At 42.6% G+C, this 15251-nt stretch overlaps 1 protein-coding gene across 2 annotated transcripts in view; it reads right to left on the bottom strand.

Moving 5' to 3' along the window:
- Window positions 1-5098: 5098 nt before the first annotated feature.
- Window positions 5099-15251, bottom strand: part of RIMS4 (regulating synaptic membrane exocytosis 4) — a 178722-nt gene continuing 168569 nt past the window's right edge. For both annotated transcript variants that reach the window (XM_050917465.1, XM_050917464.1), the window contains one exon: window positions 5099-13412. In XM_050917465.1, the coding sequence (XP_050773422.1) occupies window positions 13194-13412 (219 nt within the window). In that variant the 3' untranslated portion in view covers window positions 5099-13193. The remainder of the gene's footprint in view (window positions 13413-15251) is intronic.

Below are 15251 nucleotides of genomic sequence, written 5' to 3'. Positions count from 1 at the left end.
ATAAATTGTCAAAAACTCCAAAATTTTCAAAACTGAAAAGCCTCCCCACCCCCTCTCCCAAATTTGAATCAGGTCAATCAAAATGTTTTGACAATTTCTAAATGTTTGGCTTCAACTTTGACTTTTTATTGTAAATTACTTTAAATTTAGAAATAAAAAATCATTTCAAACAAAAAAACCTCAGGACTTTTAGTTCTAAAAATGTCAAAACAGGATATTTCTACAATCTCTAAACTTGTTTCCAATGTATCTTGACATAGGAAATTAGTCAGAACTGGCCCTTTCCAGCAAGTAGTTTCAGCTTTGGTAAAATTTGCATTTTCTGGTGAAAAAGGTTGTGTTAAAAAATTCCCTGGCCAGTTCTACTCTCCCCCAGGCTTTGGTCATAGATGAGATGCCAGCTATTCCCATATGCCACTCACTCAGCTCATGGCAGAGGTGGTTCAGGAGGGGCGGAGATGGTAAGGCCAAGCAGCTCCCAGAAGCAGCTGTATGTCCGCCCTACGGCTCCTACGCGGAGGCATGTGCAGGAGGCTCTGCACACTGTCCTCACAGCCGCCACCCTTGCAGAGACGGTGCTTGAGGTGGGGGTGGCATGTGGAGCCCTCTGGCTGCCCTTACATATAGGAGCCAGAGGGGGGACATGCTGCTGCTTCCAGGAGCCGCGCGGAGCCACAGCATGCGCGGAGTGGGGCAAGCTCTGACTCCGCTCCCCAGCTGGAGTGCCGGAGCAGGGCAAGCCCTGGATCCTGCTCCCCGGCGGGAGCTCGAGAGCCGGATTAAAGCATCTGAAGGGCCAGATGCAGCCCCCGGGCTGTAGTTTGCCCACCTCTGTCTTAGGTGCTTGTTACCAGTGGAATTTAGTGCTGAATTAACACAGAGACCTGCATGTTCAGCCCTCCCCTCCCTCTGATTTGATGCTGATTGTGCTCACAAGCATAGCTGTGCAAGAGTTTTGTGTGTGAAGTTGTATGGTTGCTATTGATTTTGCACACACAGCACAGGTGTACGCCCACCTTCCTGTGTGGCTTTGAGGCTGTTGACCCTGAGCGTATGATTAGATCCTAGATCATCCTAAGCTATGCTCTTGGCGGGATGGCAGAAGACCCTGATTGTCAGCATGGGGCCAACATCCTCTTGTCTTGGTGCTGCTTTCCCAGAGGGGAGTTTTTATTTCACTGAGAAACGTCAAAGTCCACCAGGTTTTTCATGTGAAATGATTAAAAAGTGTCCCGCCTCCCCGGTGTTGTGTTTGGAGGCAAGAGACCCTTGACATGAGTGGAATCCAGGGGCTGAAAGATTCTTTAATTCCTCTCTGGATTTTATGTCAGAGCCCACCATCTTAAAATTACTCTGCAATTACTTGTGAGACACAGAATCCCCAGCACAAAGACACAAATTAAACACATGGCAACCCATGTCAAAACCACCCTGGGAATTGACGGCTGTGACATTTGCCGTGCCGAGCAGGGTCCTCGGGCATAGGCTGTCGCTGATAATGGTTGGCCAACCGAGAAAGGCAGGGCACCTGCTCACTTATTATTGCAGTTACAGAGCCCGAGTTGCTAGGCAAGATTGATGTTAAGGTCCTCCGTTGCTTAGCAACTGCCTGAGCCTGATGTTGCTTTTGGAAGTTGGTGATGGTTTGACAGCAGGAGATGCCATTCAGCTCTCTACATCTTGCTGGGTTGACTTTCTAGCCATAGGCACTGCTGGAGATTTCTCCCTCGCCTTTCTCTGTCACCCTTATTCTGAGAGTTAGTCGGCAGATAGAAAATCACAAGACAGAAAGAGGCTAAATTCACTGACTATATTATTGGCTGAAAAGGATTAACTTGTCTCTAAAGAGGAATGAAAGTACATGCTCAGGAAGGTAACTAAGTGTTTTACAAGCGTCTCTTTGGTATTTCATGTCCTTGGGTATAGAACAAATTCAGTCTAATTTTTTGTCATTGTCCATAGGAACAGAAGCAGATCGTCCCCAGCATTCACTCAGCTGCAGACTGAGACCCCCACGCACCTCAGACAGCCAGGATCCAGGGATACTCGCTCTGGTGGCTTCACTATAATCTCTAACTGAACTCACTAAAAGAGGGGCCTTCTTTGAGGGAAAGTCTGATGCACCCACACCTCCCTGCTGCTCCCTCTCTGTCTCTCTTCTACACAACTGTACTTGGGAGACCAAAGGGCTTGAAAATGGCATTCATACCCAGAGGAGTGGCCAGTGCTTCAGGCCTTAGCTACCTTCCCTTCCTCCTGATCCCATGGCAGTAGCTGAATGTTATTGGGGATCAATGCGCTTTTACAGCCCACTGAGGTGTCCCTAGCCTCTGTTTGTCAGAGGATGGCGATGGATGGCAGGAGAGAGATCGCTTGATTATTGCCTGTTAGGTTCACTCCCTCTGGGGCACTTGGCATTGGCCACTGTTGGTAGACATATACTGGGCTAGATGGACCTTTGGTCTGACCCAGTACGGCTGTTCTTATGAGGTGATGGGAACTTTATGATGAATGATGCTGTATCTTGAAACTGACACAGGCATTTGGTAGTTTTGAAGGGATTTTTGTTCCTGATGCTCTGGTGTCAGGAGTGAAATTTAATGGATCCCGTGAGATGGGGCCTAAGCCCTAGCTTTTCCCACCAGCTGGGCCTGCTCTCATCTGAGTGAAGGGTCTGAAGGCTTCTCAGCTTTCTGCCTTCAGAGAGGTGCAGAACAGATTACCTTCAGAGAGTGGCCACAGCTGGAGACAGGACACCAGACATGGTGGACCAGTGCTCTGAGGTGATTCAGAGAATCCCCTCTTAGATGCCCAGCTGATGGGTTGTGCTCATATAATGCTGACAGACCCTAGTCTTTGGTGGGCAGGATTGAACTTGGGACCTGTGAAACTTAGTATACGAGTCTCTACTGCATGAGCTAAAAGCTCCCTGGCTCTTAGCTAAGGCTGTAGCAGACTCATTCATCTCTTAACGCTAGTTTACACTGGCAACGCCAACACGCTTGTGCGGTCACGGCTCTAAAAAAGCTCCTTCCGTGATGGGCATAGGACCCAGCGCTGAGGCACTGTTTACACTAGCAATTTACAGCACTGCAACTTGCTGCGCTCGGGTGTGTGTGTTTTTGTTTAACACCCCTGAGCGAGAAAGTTGCAGCGCTGTTAATTACCAGTGTAGACAAGCCCTAAGTGGTCATGGTGCCACTAGAGGGAACAGAACACCACACCCAGGAGGTGTGTGGGTTACACTCATGTGCTCCAGGTCAAACAGATCTTTTGGGGTTGAGAAGGAATTTCCCCCAGCTCAGATTAGCAGGAACCGGGGTTGGGGGGCAGGAATTCACTTTCCTTTGCAGCGTGCGGCAGAGCTTGCCTGCTAGGATCATCTGGGCATACCTCACCTCATCAATTCCCTGCTATTGCTGGGACCTTGGACATTGGTAGTGCCTTGTTCTCTCCTGTGCTGTCTGCAGCACCCAACAGCTTAGTCTCTGGAGGGCTGAAATGCTGTGCTGTAACTAGTCATCAGGTGCACTGTAGAGGTTGTGATGTTATACCCCATATTCTTCATAGCAATATGGTTATGAATATGGCATAACTAAGATACTTACGCAAGATGGCTCATGTAAAATATCATTGGAAAGGTTATGATTTACTGAATGTGATTATCCCATATGTATGCATGTATCATTTCTGTATCTGAAGTTAGGAATATTGACTATAACAATTACAATTATGTGTGTACTTGGGGAAATGCCCACTAGACAGTAAGCAATCAGCCTTAATGGGCCATTAGAAAAAGACCATGAGTCTTTGAAAATGGCAAGGGGGTTAATCTGGACTCTTCTCCATTGCCTACCCAAGAAGAAAGACTGAAAGTACCTGGGGGGACTAAGGATCTAACCTGAGGGGAAAGGCAGGGTTCCAGTCTGTAAGAAGAAATAATTGGAACTCTAAGCTACAGAAACTCTGCAACTTGCCTACAATAACATTTAGGGTGAGAAATTACTTCTTGAAACCAGACTCTAAGATCTTACACTTAGTGTGCATGTTTTGTTTTATTTGCTCAGTAATCTGCTTTGTTCTGTTTGCTATCCATATAATCACTTAATCTGCCTTTTATAGTTAATATTTATTATTACACTCAGTTTGTGCAATTGCTAACTGGGGGTGGGTGGGCAAGAAGTTGTGTATCTCTCTTTCCACATTGAGGGAGAGGGAAAATGGTTATGAGCTTACACTGTGCAGATCTTTCTGTACAGCACAAGACAGTATTATTTTGGGTTTATTCCCCAAAGCGGGATATACACAAGGGCTGGGTGAATCCTCTCACACAGAGCTGACTTCAGTCTGGGTCTGGCTCTATCTGTGTGTGCGCTGCAAGAGGCTGGAGAGCCTAAATCAGCAAAATGGAGAGGGAATCCAGGCTGGTGGAGCAGGAGAGGGTCAGTGAAACCCTATTAAATCAGGTGGCATCCCAGAAGTGGGGGCTCACCTGTCACAGAGGTATCTGGAGGAAATGCAATGGCTTGTGCTATACAGCAGGTTGGACTAGATGATCTGATGGTCCCTTCTGGCCTTAAACTATTTTCTTCTGCAGGTAGCTCTTGTATGGGTATGTTCATCTCTTGGCATTTCTGTTCTCAACCCAATGGGCAAGAGGGGCTTAATTTTTAATTGATCCTTTGTTTCTAAATGTTAACTATTGGCTACAGTAGCTTTTAGTAAAAGAACAGCCTGCAGAGGGCTCTCGGTTCAGACATTTAAGTGAATTTAAGCAACAAGTGATTTGTGTTCATTACGATCCAGTCACTATAGGTGTTCAAAGCCTGATTAGATGGAAAGAATGTATAGGGCAATTCATGCCTGCAGCAAGGGGTGAGACGAGTGAGTCAACAGTGTTCTTTCAAGCTTATCGCCTATGGTGATGCCGAGTCAGTCCATGCCATCCAGTAACCATTCAGGCAGTGAGGGTTTAATGGGACAAGGACTAGGTGATTTAGGAAAAAACTCTTGTAGCAATGTGTCTGGGAACCGAACGGATGCAATTAAAAACCTCAGATGCAAAAAAAGAAAAAAAAATTTTTTATTATCACCATTATCAACATTTGTCCTTAGCTTAACACTGAATTGTAAATCACTCATCACATATGTCTGACTAAAACCTACAGACAGGCAAAAAGTATAGGAGAATCCTCCCTTCACTAGAACTGAGTATCCAATGAGATGCACTGAACAGTGGGCACCAAGAGTTACACCTCACTTCACGTACTAAAGCGTTGGTCTGGACAGTACAGTCTGCTGCAAAGGCTTCCAGCCAAGGGAGTCCATACACCTTGCAAACAATGAAATGTGGGAGCATTGGAAAAGGGACCCTCTTGGAGTCACAGAGAAGTGGGATGCCAGCCTTCCAGCTGTTCACAAGTGATCACATGTACTCTCTCCTCCCCTGCAGTGATGACATGGCTAAGATTTAACTGACTCATGTCAATTACATTTAGGAAAAATACAGAGAGGGAGAGTTGCAAAGACACAAATTGCAAGTAGAGGCCACTGAAAGCCAATAGAAATGAGGCAGTGGAACCCTGGGGCTCCTTGCTGGTTACGAACAGAGAATTTTGGATACTTCTGAGACATTTAATGATCCCCGGCAATAATTTAATCCTTAATCCCTAGATTAAGGGTCAGATTTTGCAGCACTTATTCCCATAGATAATCTTTACTTGACTAATCAATTGGGCCATTTGCATAGTGGCTGCAGCAGGATCAATCCATGAGAGTACATACATACACTCGTGAATTTTGCAGTTGGTTTTCTGCACAGAACATTAAGCAGCTGCACCAGTACTACCAACAGTGTAAACTCCACAGCAGGCTGCCACTGCTGTCACCACCACCGAATCACCCAGCCCTGCTTGGAACAGCTGCGCTGGTGCTGAAAAACAGCTGTGTGATATCTCAGAGTAGATAAGGCCCACTGCCAGGATGGTGGCAGTGAGGTCAGCCCTGAGGTGGAAGGCGTGCCTCATGTCACTATTCTGGGCTCATGCCCCAAGCTGGCAGGCTCTGGCTGCAAAGCTAGTCCCCAAGGAAAGGTGTACTCCAGGCTCGTAGGCCCCAGCTGGAGCCATGGTCAGCCCCTACTCTTCCTGCCCATTTAGAATAAGGTTTGGGAACCTAGAGCTGGGGATTTGGGGCTGAGCCCAAAAGCAAGTTTCCACAGGGAAAGTGGGGGAGCACAGCAAAAAACAGAGAGAGCGAGCGCTCCCGTTTCAATCTACTTTAGCCCCTTTTATTTGCATGGCATTTGAGCCTATGGGATCAGTGCTATATTTGTTAGATGCTTCTATCTCCCATTAATACTGACCCCAATGGCAGTTTCAGTGGAAGATCCTGCCACTGATCTGAATACAGAGGAGCCATGGGGGCACTGCCGGTGGATCTGGTTCACTCACCAATGGGGCAGTGCATCCCCCGATGCTTTTTAATTTGAAACAGTTTTGCAAGAAGCTGCCTCCATCTTTGATCCCGAGGATGAAGGTGCCTTGCAGCCTTGCCTTCTCACCCTGCTTGGGGATGACACCAGTCCCTGCATGGAGAAGGCCAGGGCTACACATTTTAACTAACTTGCTGGATATTTCTCCCCTTGCGGCATTAGAAATCATCAGTGGTTTCATGGTGGGTTAGGAGCTAGCTAACAGGAAAGGCCCTTTCATATTCTCGGGCTTGGATTCCCCCCCACCTACAATTCACACTGTTTCCAACCTCTAAATATTTCAAGACATTAGGTTTTAGAACAATTCATTGAAACAGAAAAATAAGCAGCTTTAGTAGATCAGAAATGTAACCATCTTGGGGCAATTTCTAAAAGTATTTAGGTGCCTAAAATGATCCTATTAGGCACCTATGGGAGTTAAGACACTAGATGCCTATCTCGCTCTTCAGGTGCCTAAATGCCTTTTAAAATATGGTGCTAGAGTCCTGAGCTGCAGCCTTTACTCAGCTAACAGAGCTTGGCTTCAGTGGGGATGTCGCCTGAGTAAAGACTGCAGGATTGGTCCCTTTGATAGGCTGCTGCTCACTGCATGGTGGGTGGACTTTGATCCCAGCACTGGGCTTCCCCTTGTCCCCGGATCTGGCATACAACAGATAAGCCCTTCTCTCAACAGTGAGCTCATCTCACAGCCAATACTATGTAAATGCACAGTCCAGCTGTTTAAAAGCAAAACTCTGCAGTGTAATTTCTAGCTTTGGCTGTATTTCTAGATATGGTAAGTCACAAAGGGATGAATAGTTGGGTCCTAACCTGTATTTTCTGGTGCTGTGTAAGGTGCTGGCTCCTCTCTGCCTCCTCCTTGGTTTCAGAGGCTATACCGCATTAAATGAAACTAAAGCTACAAGGAATTCTCTCCTGGCTGTTATTTTCCAGGTTAGCATGCATATACATTATGTGTAAATATAGACTCTTTCAATAAACCCCTTTCAGATCTGGCCCAAATTCAGCCATGGTGCAAGTGGATGCAACTCCACTTTATCTGCTTACCCTTTGTCTGAATTTGGCCCTTCATCTTTTTAAGTGTAGCTGCTATAATGTGTGTATCTTTTGAACAATACAACCATGGTACTTTGCATTTACAATGCTCTTTACATCTTCCAGACGCTGCCCAAACACTAGCCAGTTAATGTTCCACTAGTTATTGGGGCTCCCAGTGTTATTCTGCAGTCTACCTGGACAGCAGCTTGGCGATTTTTAAATCAACATGGGGATTTCTTCATGAAGTACCCGATAGCCTGCAAAATTTATACGTATTGAATTTAGATTCTCTATTAAGAATTGTATTTGACGCATTATATCTTGAATTTAAAGTCAAAACATTCTTAAAAGCTAACAGAGCCCTGTTCCTGACAGCTTGGAAAGTCATTAAATCAACCCAGCATTATTTAACTTGCTGTGGAACTGCACAGACTATTCTGTCACTAATTTATACATTAGCCTATGTTATACTTTACAAAGGTGCATTCTCTCTCCATCTTCAGTGGGATTTTTAATGGACAAATACCATAAGTGAAAGGGATAACACCCCCATCCACCCACCCCAGAGCCTTCAATGAACAGCTCAATATGCTACTCCAAAAAATCTCCCCTTAGTTTGTCTGTGGTATTCTAAATGAAACAGGCAGCTAGAGAGCAGAATTGGCACAACCCCAGAACGAAAAGCTCTGTGCAGTGGTGGGGGCTGCAGTGGCAGTGAAGAAACACTCTCATCAAGTTACAAATTGCAAATAGTCCAAGAAAATCAGAGAGACTGAAATATTCATAAAGTTTTTACACAAAGTATTTTAAAAACTGTAGTATGAAGTCACCTACAGTTGCATTTCATTCTTCATCAAAAGATCTTTTGTCAATGAGCAAATTTATTTACCCAGAGTCTATACTGTAATGAATGTTTCTCACATGGCAGTAGGCCAATCTTCATTTTTATTAACCATATATTCTAAATTAGTATGGATCTTTTCAGAAGTGATGTATTTAATAAGACAGTTATCTACTGTTATCAACAATATGTACTACAGCCTGCAAGTCACAATCTGTGCACATTAAATGGAATATATTATTGCTTGTTAGCCTATTTAGACTCTCTTTATAAAAAGATTTTTATACAGAAGACAGGGTTATGACAAAACTAGCTAAGTAGTTTTCATCTTGAAAATACTACATCAATTTCTTCAACAAAGGCTTGGATAGCAGCTGAGACTTTATGAACAATAACAAATATTTCTAACAATTCAATGATCAGTTAGTTTACAGAACGTTCTATAGGACTCTTTCCTGGTAATTATTTACATATGCGTTTTGTTTTTTTTTTTGAAAAAAGTTGATAAAATATAACACAGAACACATGACTCAAAAGAATGAGTAAACTTCATACCAAGATCATAAAACATTTTTGAAAATGCTAAATTATGTCAGTTAAAAATCATACATCATTTTGTCTTTAAAGAAAAATATTTCTCCTGTTGTAAAATATTAATAACTGTGTAATAAACTAACTTAAAATGAATTTCATAAAAAGTTGTCTTGCTGTCCACACATTACCAAAAACATGCTTTGGTCGAGATTCTGCTAACTGCTTCAACGTTATAAATAGTTCCTTTATACGAACTAGTGACAGTCTGATGCCAGAAAACCTACAACTTTTAAACAGTACCTTGATAAAGGATCCAGTAATTAAGAACATTAAATATATATAGTCACTCAAAGAATTCAGTGATTTTCCTTCAAAAATCCTTTGCCAAAAAGTTGGGATGCATAGGTTGGGCAGGCAGCGCAAAGTTTGCTTAGCCCTGATCCTGCAACTGGATCCACACAGACAAACCCTTATGCTTGGATCCGTGGAGGTGCTGGAATCTGAATCAATGGATTCAACTACAAGATCAGCACCTTATTTTGTCTCTATATCATGCCAGCTGGGTCAGGGCAAGGACTGAGCAATGCCAGGAGATTGGAAAAATCACACTTTGGCCTGAAGAAGCCAGGACTGATCACATAGTCACAACTTCATTGTGTTCACACTACAAACAAGGGAAATCTGTACAACGGGTTTCAGTTCCAATGTTCTGCTCTCCTTGTTCATGAAATTCCCATCAGGAAAGGTCATTTTGCCATTAGGGATATAACCATCATCACTTCCTTAAAGCAAAAGGATAGATAGCAAAGAAGGTAACGTCCAGGGATTGACCCCCCCATTCCTTTTGCAATTGAACCTCCCATGAACGTTAAGGGCAGCTTTAGGAAGGGAAGAAATGGAGAATTAGCCCTGTGCTGAGCACACAATCTGTCCCCATACCCACCCTTCATCTTTACTCAGATCAAAAACATTATCAATTCCTTTGCTTAAAAACAAAACATAACTAACACCCAGATTTAAGACACAAAACAAGTGTTTTGTGGACCTTTGTTCAGGATTCAGATGCTAGCTGCTCTAGTCAAACGCTACTTTACCAAACTCAAAGTGACCAGGGCAAAAAGTTAGAGCTACCATATCACATTATCTTAGAGAGAGACTGTCAGGTCAAATCTGACCAAAAAGTTTAGTTTTCCAAAAATCAACTTTTCCAAGCATAAGACCCTGCTGAACTCTCCATCACTTGGAGTCCTTAAATCAAGACAGGATACCTAGCTACAAGATTTTCTCTCTAACTACATATTATTGAGCTCAATGCAGGAAGTACTGGGTGAAACTGTCCCACCTGAGGCATGCAGGAGGTTTTGCTAGAAAGCTAGAGATGATCATAATGGTTCCCCCTGGCCTTAAGCTCTTTGATTGTGAACCATTAGAAGAGTTTCTGTGATTTGTTTTGTTTAATCCCAGTGAAAAACATTTTTATTTGCTGTAAATACAATCCTTGAATGTCTGAAACTCAGACACTGTAGCATTCCCCTTGTGCACGAGAAACCATGAAACTGACTAATCTATTATCACTATCTAAGCTGTGAGAAATGCAGAAGATAAGCAAGACGGCGTAAAATAGATGGTTAACACAGCTTTCAATTGTAATAATGTCTGGTGTTACTAAAACAACACAGAAGAGAAAATATATATTTTTAAAAATAGGGGTTTTAACCTGACAGTGACCTCCTAATGTGATTAAAAACACAAACAAGACAGTCTATAGAGTTGAATAGTCCTATATTTAACTAAACTAATCACATTTGCGCTTGCAGAGTTTTTGGAGGAGGTGGGATCCCAAAATGTGGAATTTGCTATTCACGGAGGAATTGAGCTTTCCAACTGCCAGTCCCAAAAGGAGATTTCTTGAGATGCTTTTTGGCATATTTATTCCTCCCACTCCCAATCAAAAAATCTGGGGAAAAACGTTGCATGCCTCTTACTGGACACAGATAAAATGTTACTAACTAGTTATACAGGTAGATAGTATCCAAACAAAATACCCATATAAAATTTTCAAAGCAACTGAAGATAAAACCCCTGTCATTCAGTTATCAGGTTTGGAATGTATTTATATTTTCTCATAGTCCTTTTAAAGACATAGTTATTAAAAGATCCAGTGCTACAAACCCCTAAATCTACCTAACCTAATCTAGTTCATACACATATTGTACAATATTGCCTAGTAATTACTACATACCAAGAGGAAAAGGTGTTGACTTGAATTACAGCAAATGTGCTTTTTTTAAAAAAAGCATGCAACAAACTTTCTTTAGCTAATATATAGAATTGCCTAATACAGTTAGAAAAAATAATTAGACTGAGCCTAGAGACATATTTGTCCAAGAAAATTAAGAGACTGGACTGAAATGTTGGAGCTTGTCACTTTAAGACTCTTAAAATTCTCAGATTTATGTACTCTCCCTCCCCCAAACATTACATCAGTTTTAACAAAGCATATTGTTGGGTCCATTATTTTTGCTACTTTTCTGTAATTATTTCAGAATCATTTTAAATCCCTCAGATATAACCATAAGCAGCTACGTTCTCCATCTTATGCAACTTCATGCTTTATTCTTACTTATTTGTGGTCTGCATGGAGAAACTGTCAGTGTGTTGCAGTGACAGGTCAGGAATCCGTTGGCTCCTAAACATTACAGGGGACCTCAGGTTCTTAAATCACAGAATAAAATACTTCCTTGCACCTAAAATAGCAAACCACTTTAAGACAGAAGTCAAGTCTTCATTAAAAATTACGAGAAAAACCCCTAGTAGAAAAAGCTTAACTGCCACTAACTCTTTGAGATAGTCCAGACTCCTAAAAATGCTCCACAGTTTTGGGGAATGGGTGTCTCCAAGCATAAGATTTTGAATCACCTGAATGATCTAATATATCTAGAGAAATACCCCACTAATCTAGCACATGTGACTGTTTGAGAAAGCTGCTCTCTGCTTAGCAGCTGAAAGAATGTACAGTACTTTTCTTTACTGCATTAACCTACAGGATTTGCTCTACAATTAACATCTGATGCGCCTTTTTGCTGTTCTTAGTCAACAAAATATACATGTGACTATATCTGTTAGATTTCCCCAACTGCTCTCCTGTGCCTGTACTTTGGGGAAGGCATCCTTCTCTTGTGGTTCACTTGACAATGCCTGTGTGTTACTGGGATTGCCTTAAGCAACACAACTTTAAGAGAGGAGAGGCATGTGCTCATTAGCACCCCTTCTTGGGTGGCAAACTGAGGATTTTCTTTGCAACACCCTCCTTCCCTGTAGTAGAATAAAATGGTATTATTTTAGGTCAGTTCATAGCGTGGCATGTTAGCAGAGGAAGGTGGCACTTCACAAGATATGTACTCAGAAAGAAGGAACAGAATGCAGAAGCTAGAAACCACCATGATGGAGGAATGAGCAGCAAAAACTATGGGGGTTTGTAAATTGTGAAATGTCGTATCTGACAATGTGCTATTAAATCACATCTCAAACTGCAAGTCTGATGTTTGACTCACATTTCCAGTGACCAGAATCGCAGCTAATTAGTTAGCTCGCCTCCTCCATTAGAACTGTCCGCTCTAACCAAAGCATAGTCCACTTGTATTCCCATCGAACATGCTTCAGCAGCAGTGTTAGCCAGTACTGTATTAAAGACACTTGCTGGTAATTTGGCACAGTTTAAAACCATGGCAACTATCGTTTTATAGCTAACACGATTCTTTGATGTGGAATTTTTTCTAAAGACAGTTGTAGTTCCTTTTTTCTTTTTTTATGGATTTTAAGGAGATAGATCTTATTAAAAAAAAAATCCCGTGAAACGGTCCATTCCTGCTCTTTTCAGATCAGATGTTTGCTTTCCAATCTTTCAGGCACTGTCAAAAAAAATTCTATATTTTATGAATTTCTAAAACAAAAGTTAAGAAAAATATCTTCCCTGCTCAAAAAAATAAAATAAAAATGCTGCAATTTTTTAGGGTTAATACTGATCTGAAACAGGGTGCATGAATGACACCCAGGGAAGTGAAACGAGGTGTATGTATAATTTCACAGCTAGGACTCATGCCCCGTGACACCTGCTACTTGGCTGGAGAGGGCATACGGCCCTCCCCCTTGTCTTCTGTCTAAGGTCACTCTTCGAGCTCCTCAAGAACTGACTGAACATGCAATGCACTTGAGGTCAGAGTTCCAGCAAACAAAACCTTGACAGCATGTTTAAAAAACAGAAACAGTTCCCCCCTTCCTTGCTCATTAAGACCTGTCACAGCAGGGTCCCACTGTGCTCTCCAAGGAAAGCTGTGAAGACTGGCGCAGAAGCGGACCTGTAGTGGGATCTACCATCGAGGAGGTAGGGAAAAGCTTGTACCAGCCAATTGCTAAAGTTGACAAATCCAGTTCTTCCAAGAGAACCCTGGCAACTCCCATGAAGTGTTTGCGCTCCATGCGTCCATAGTTCCCCCAGACTATCACCTTGGAAATGAGAGGGGGCATCACAGTTAGTTCTCAAGTAAAGAGCAGCAGGAGATTCATACTTTCGTTTTTAAAAAAGAAAGATATTCACACTGAGCCAGATCCAAAACCCATTCGAATAAATGCAAACACTCCCCTGGACTTTTATGGGCTATGGATCAGACATCCAGTTTTTACATCATGGAAAATGCAGTCCTAAATCTCCACACCTTGCCACACCCCATTCAAAATAATAAGAGACTTCTATTAAGCCCCAAGTTTATTTTTTGATATGGTTTTGCAAAGCTTAATATTATAAGATTTTTTTCCCCCAGGAAAAAAAATGTGCACGCACACAAGTTTGTGTGCCTTTTGTCTTGGGTTTAAATATTCTGCAGAGTTTGCAACAAACCCTGGAACACTGGACAGAGACATCAAGTCTCTCTGTGCCTCATTTCCCCATCTGTAAAATGAGGCCACCAGTACTTACCTTCTCCTACCCATCTGATTAGGCCCTGATCCTGCCAGCTGATCTGCACAATCCCGTTAACAAGAATCTCAGCGAAAAATAATTTTTTAAAGGTATTGAATTCATTCTCAGAGCTGAATCTTTCAGCCAGTGCTCAATTAACTCCCCCCAGTAACAGTGAGAAGAGACAGGAGGTCTGCAAATCAAGTTTGGATCTAGAGGAACAATCTGGCCCCATATATTCCATTTTTCTTTTAGCTTTGCATTAGCCTGAAGCTTGAAACACAAACAAGACCAGATGCTCATTTCTCCTTCAAACTGTTTGAGTCATTTAAGCCTTTTTTAGGAGTGGAAGAATCAGGGGGGAAAGTCTAGTGATTTTAGGCACGTTTGGATCTGCTAAAATAAGGGCCAGATTCTGATACACTAACTCATACTGAGCAGTACCAGGACTACTCCGACAGGAATCAGTGGAACGACTCCTGGAGTAAGATACCGAACAATGCAAGGAAGGGTGACAAATAAAGTAATAAGTGACAATTTTAAAAGTAGAGATATTCTAGGCACTTAGCTCCCTGAGAAGTCTCTCCTATGCAAGCATCCTGTACTTGAATTGGATGTTCATGCAAGTTTCATCACATTGTAATTCAGGGGGCAATATACTTGTTTATATCAATATTTAAGTATTTTAAGTTATCTCTTGTGCAAGCATTACCATGGAAATTGAATAGACTGAATGTCACAGAAGAGGCCTGCTGAGAGAGAGGGCAGAAATGTGTCCACTGAACTGGAAAACCATGGTTAGACACTAGGTGTCAGAGAATTACGTAGCAGCACCAAGAGCAAGCTCCATATTTGCTTTTGCATCCAGGTCTTGTGAAACATAACATATGGTGATGACACATGGTTACTCACCTGCAGAACAGGCCAGAAGCTACGGATTAGCAAGCTAGCTCTGCAAGACAAGATGCATGCTTGGAGTTACATGGAGAGAAAGGAGAATAGACAGCGTGAAGAAAGTCTCCAAGACTACAAGGAAGATCTAATGAAAAAGGGCTGACAAAGACACAGGCAGCAGTGAAAGCGGAATCACACTTACTGCACCTGTTGTACCATCCATTGTGTCACAAGGGCCATCAGCAGTGAAACAAACAAGCAAACTGGAAGCTTGTGCACAATCAAAATGGTCCCATCTGGTTCCAAGACAGAGGTGATCAGAGACCTCAGAGTGAGGCCTCGGTTCTGCAGAGGAGATGATGATGATGATGATGAACATGGTGATGATGATGATGATGATGATGACTGAAGATGAATGGTGCCATCTGGCTAATCCCTAGCAGCTGCCAGCTTCTTCCCATAGTCTCTGTATTAGCAGAATATTGCAGCTTTCT

This window comes from Gopherus flavomarginatus, chromosome 11 (assembly GCF_025201925.1).
Source record: "Gopherus flavomarginatus isolate rGopFla2 chromosome 11, rGopFla2.mat.asm, whole genome shotgun sequence".
Taxonomy (NCBI): Eukaryota; Metazoa; Chordata; order Testudines; family Testudinidae; genus Gopherus; species Gopherus flavomarginatus.
Note: the sequence above shows the minus strand (reverse complement) of the source record. Positions and strands in the feature narration are given on the sequence as shown.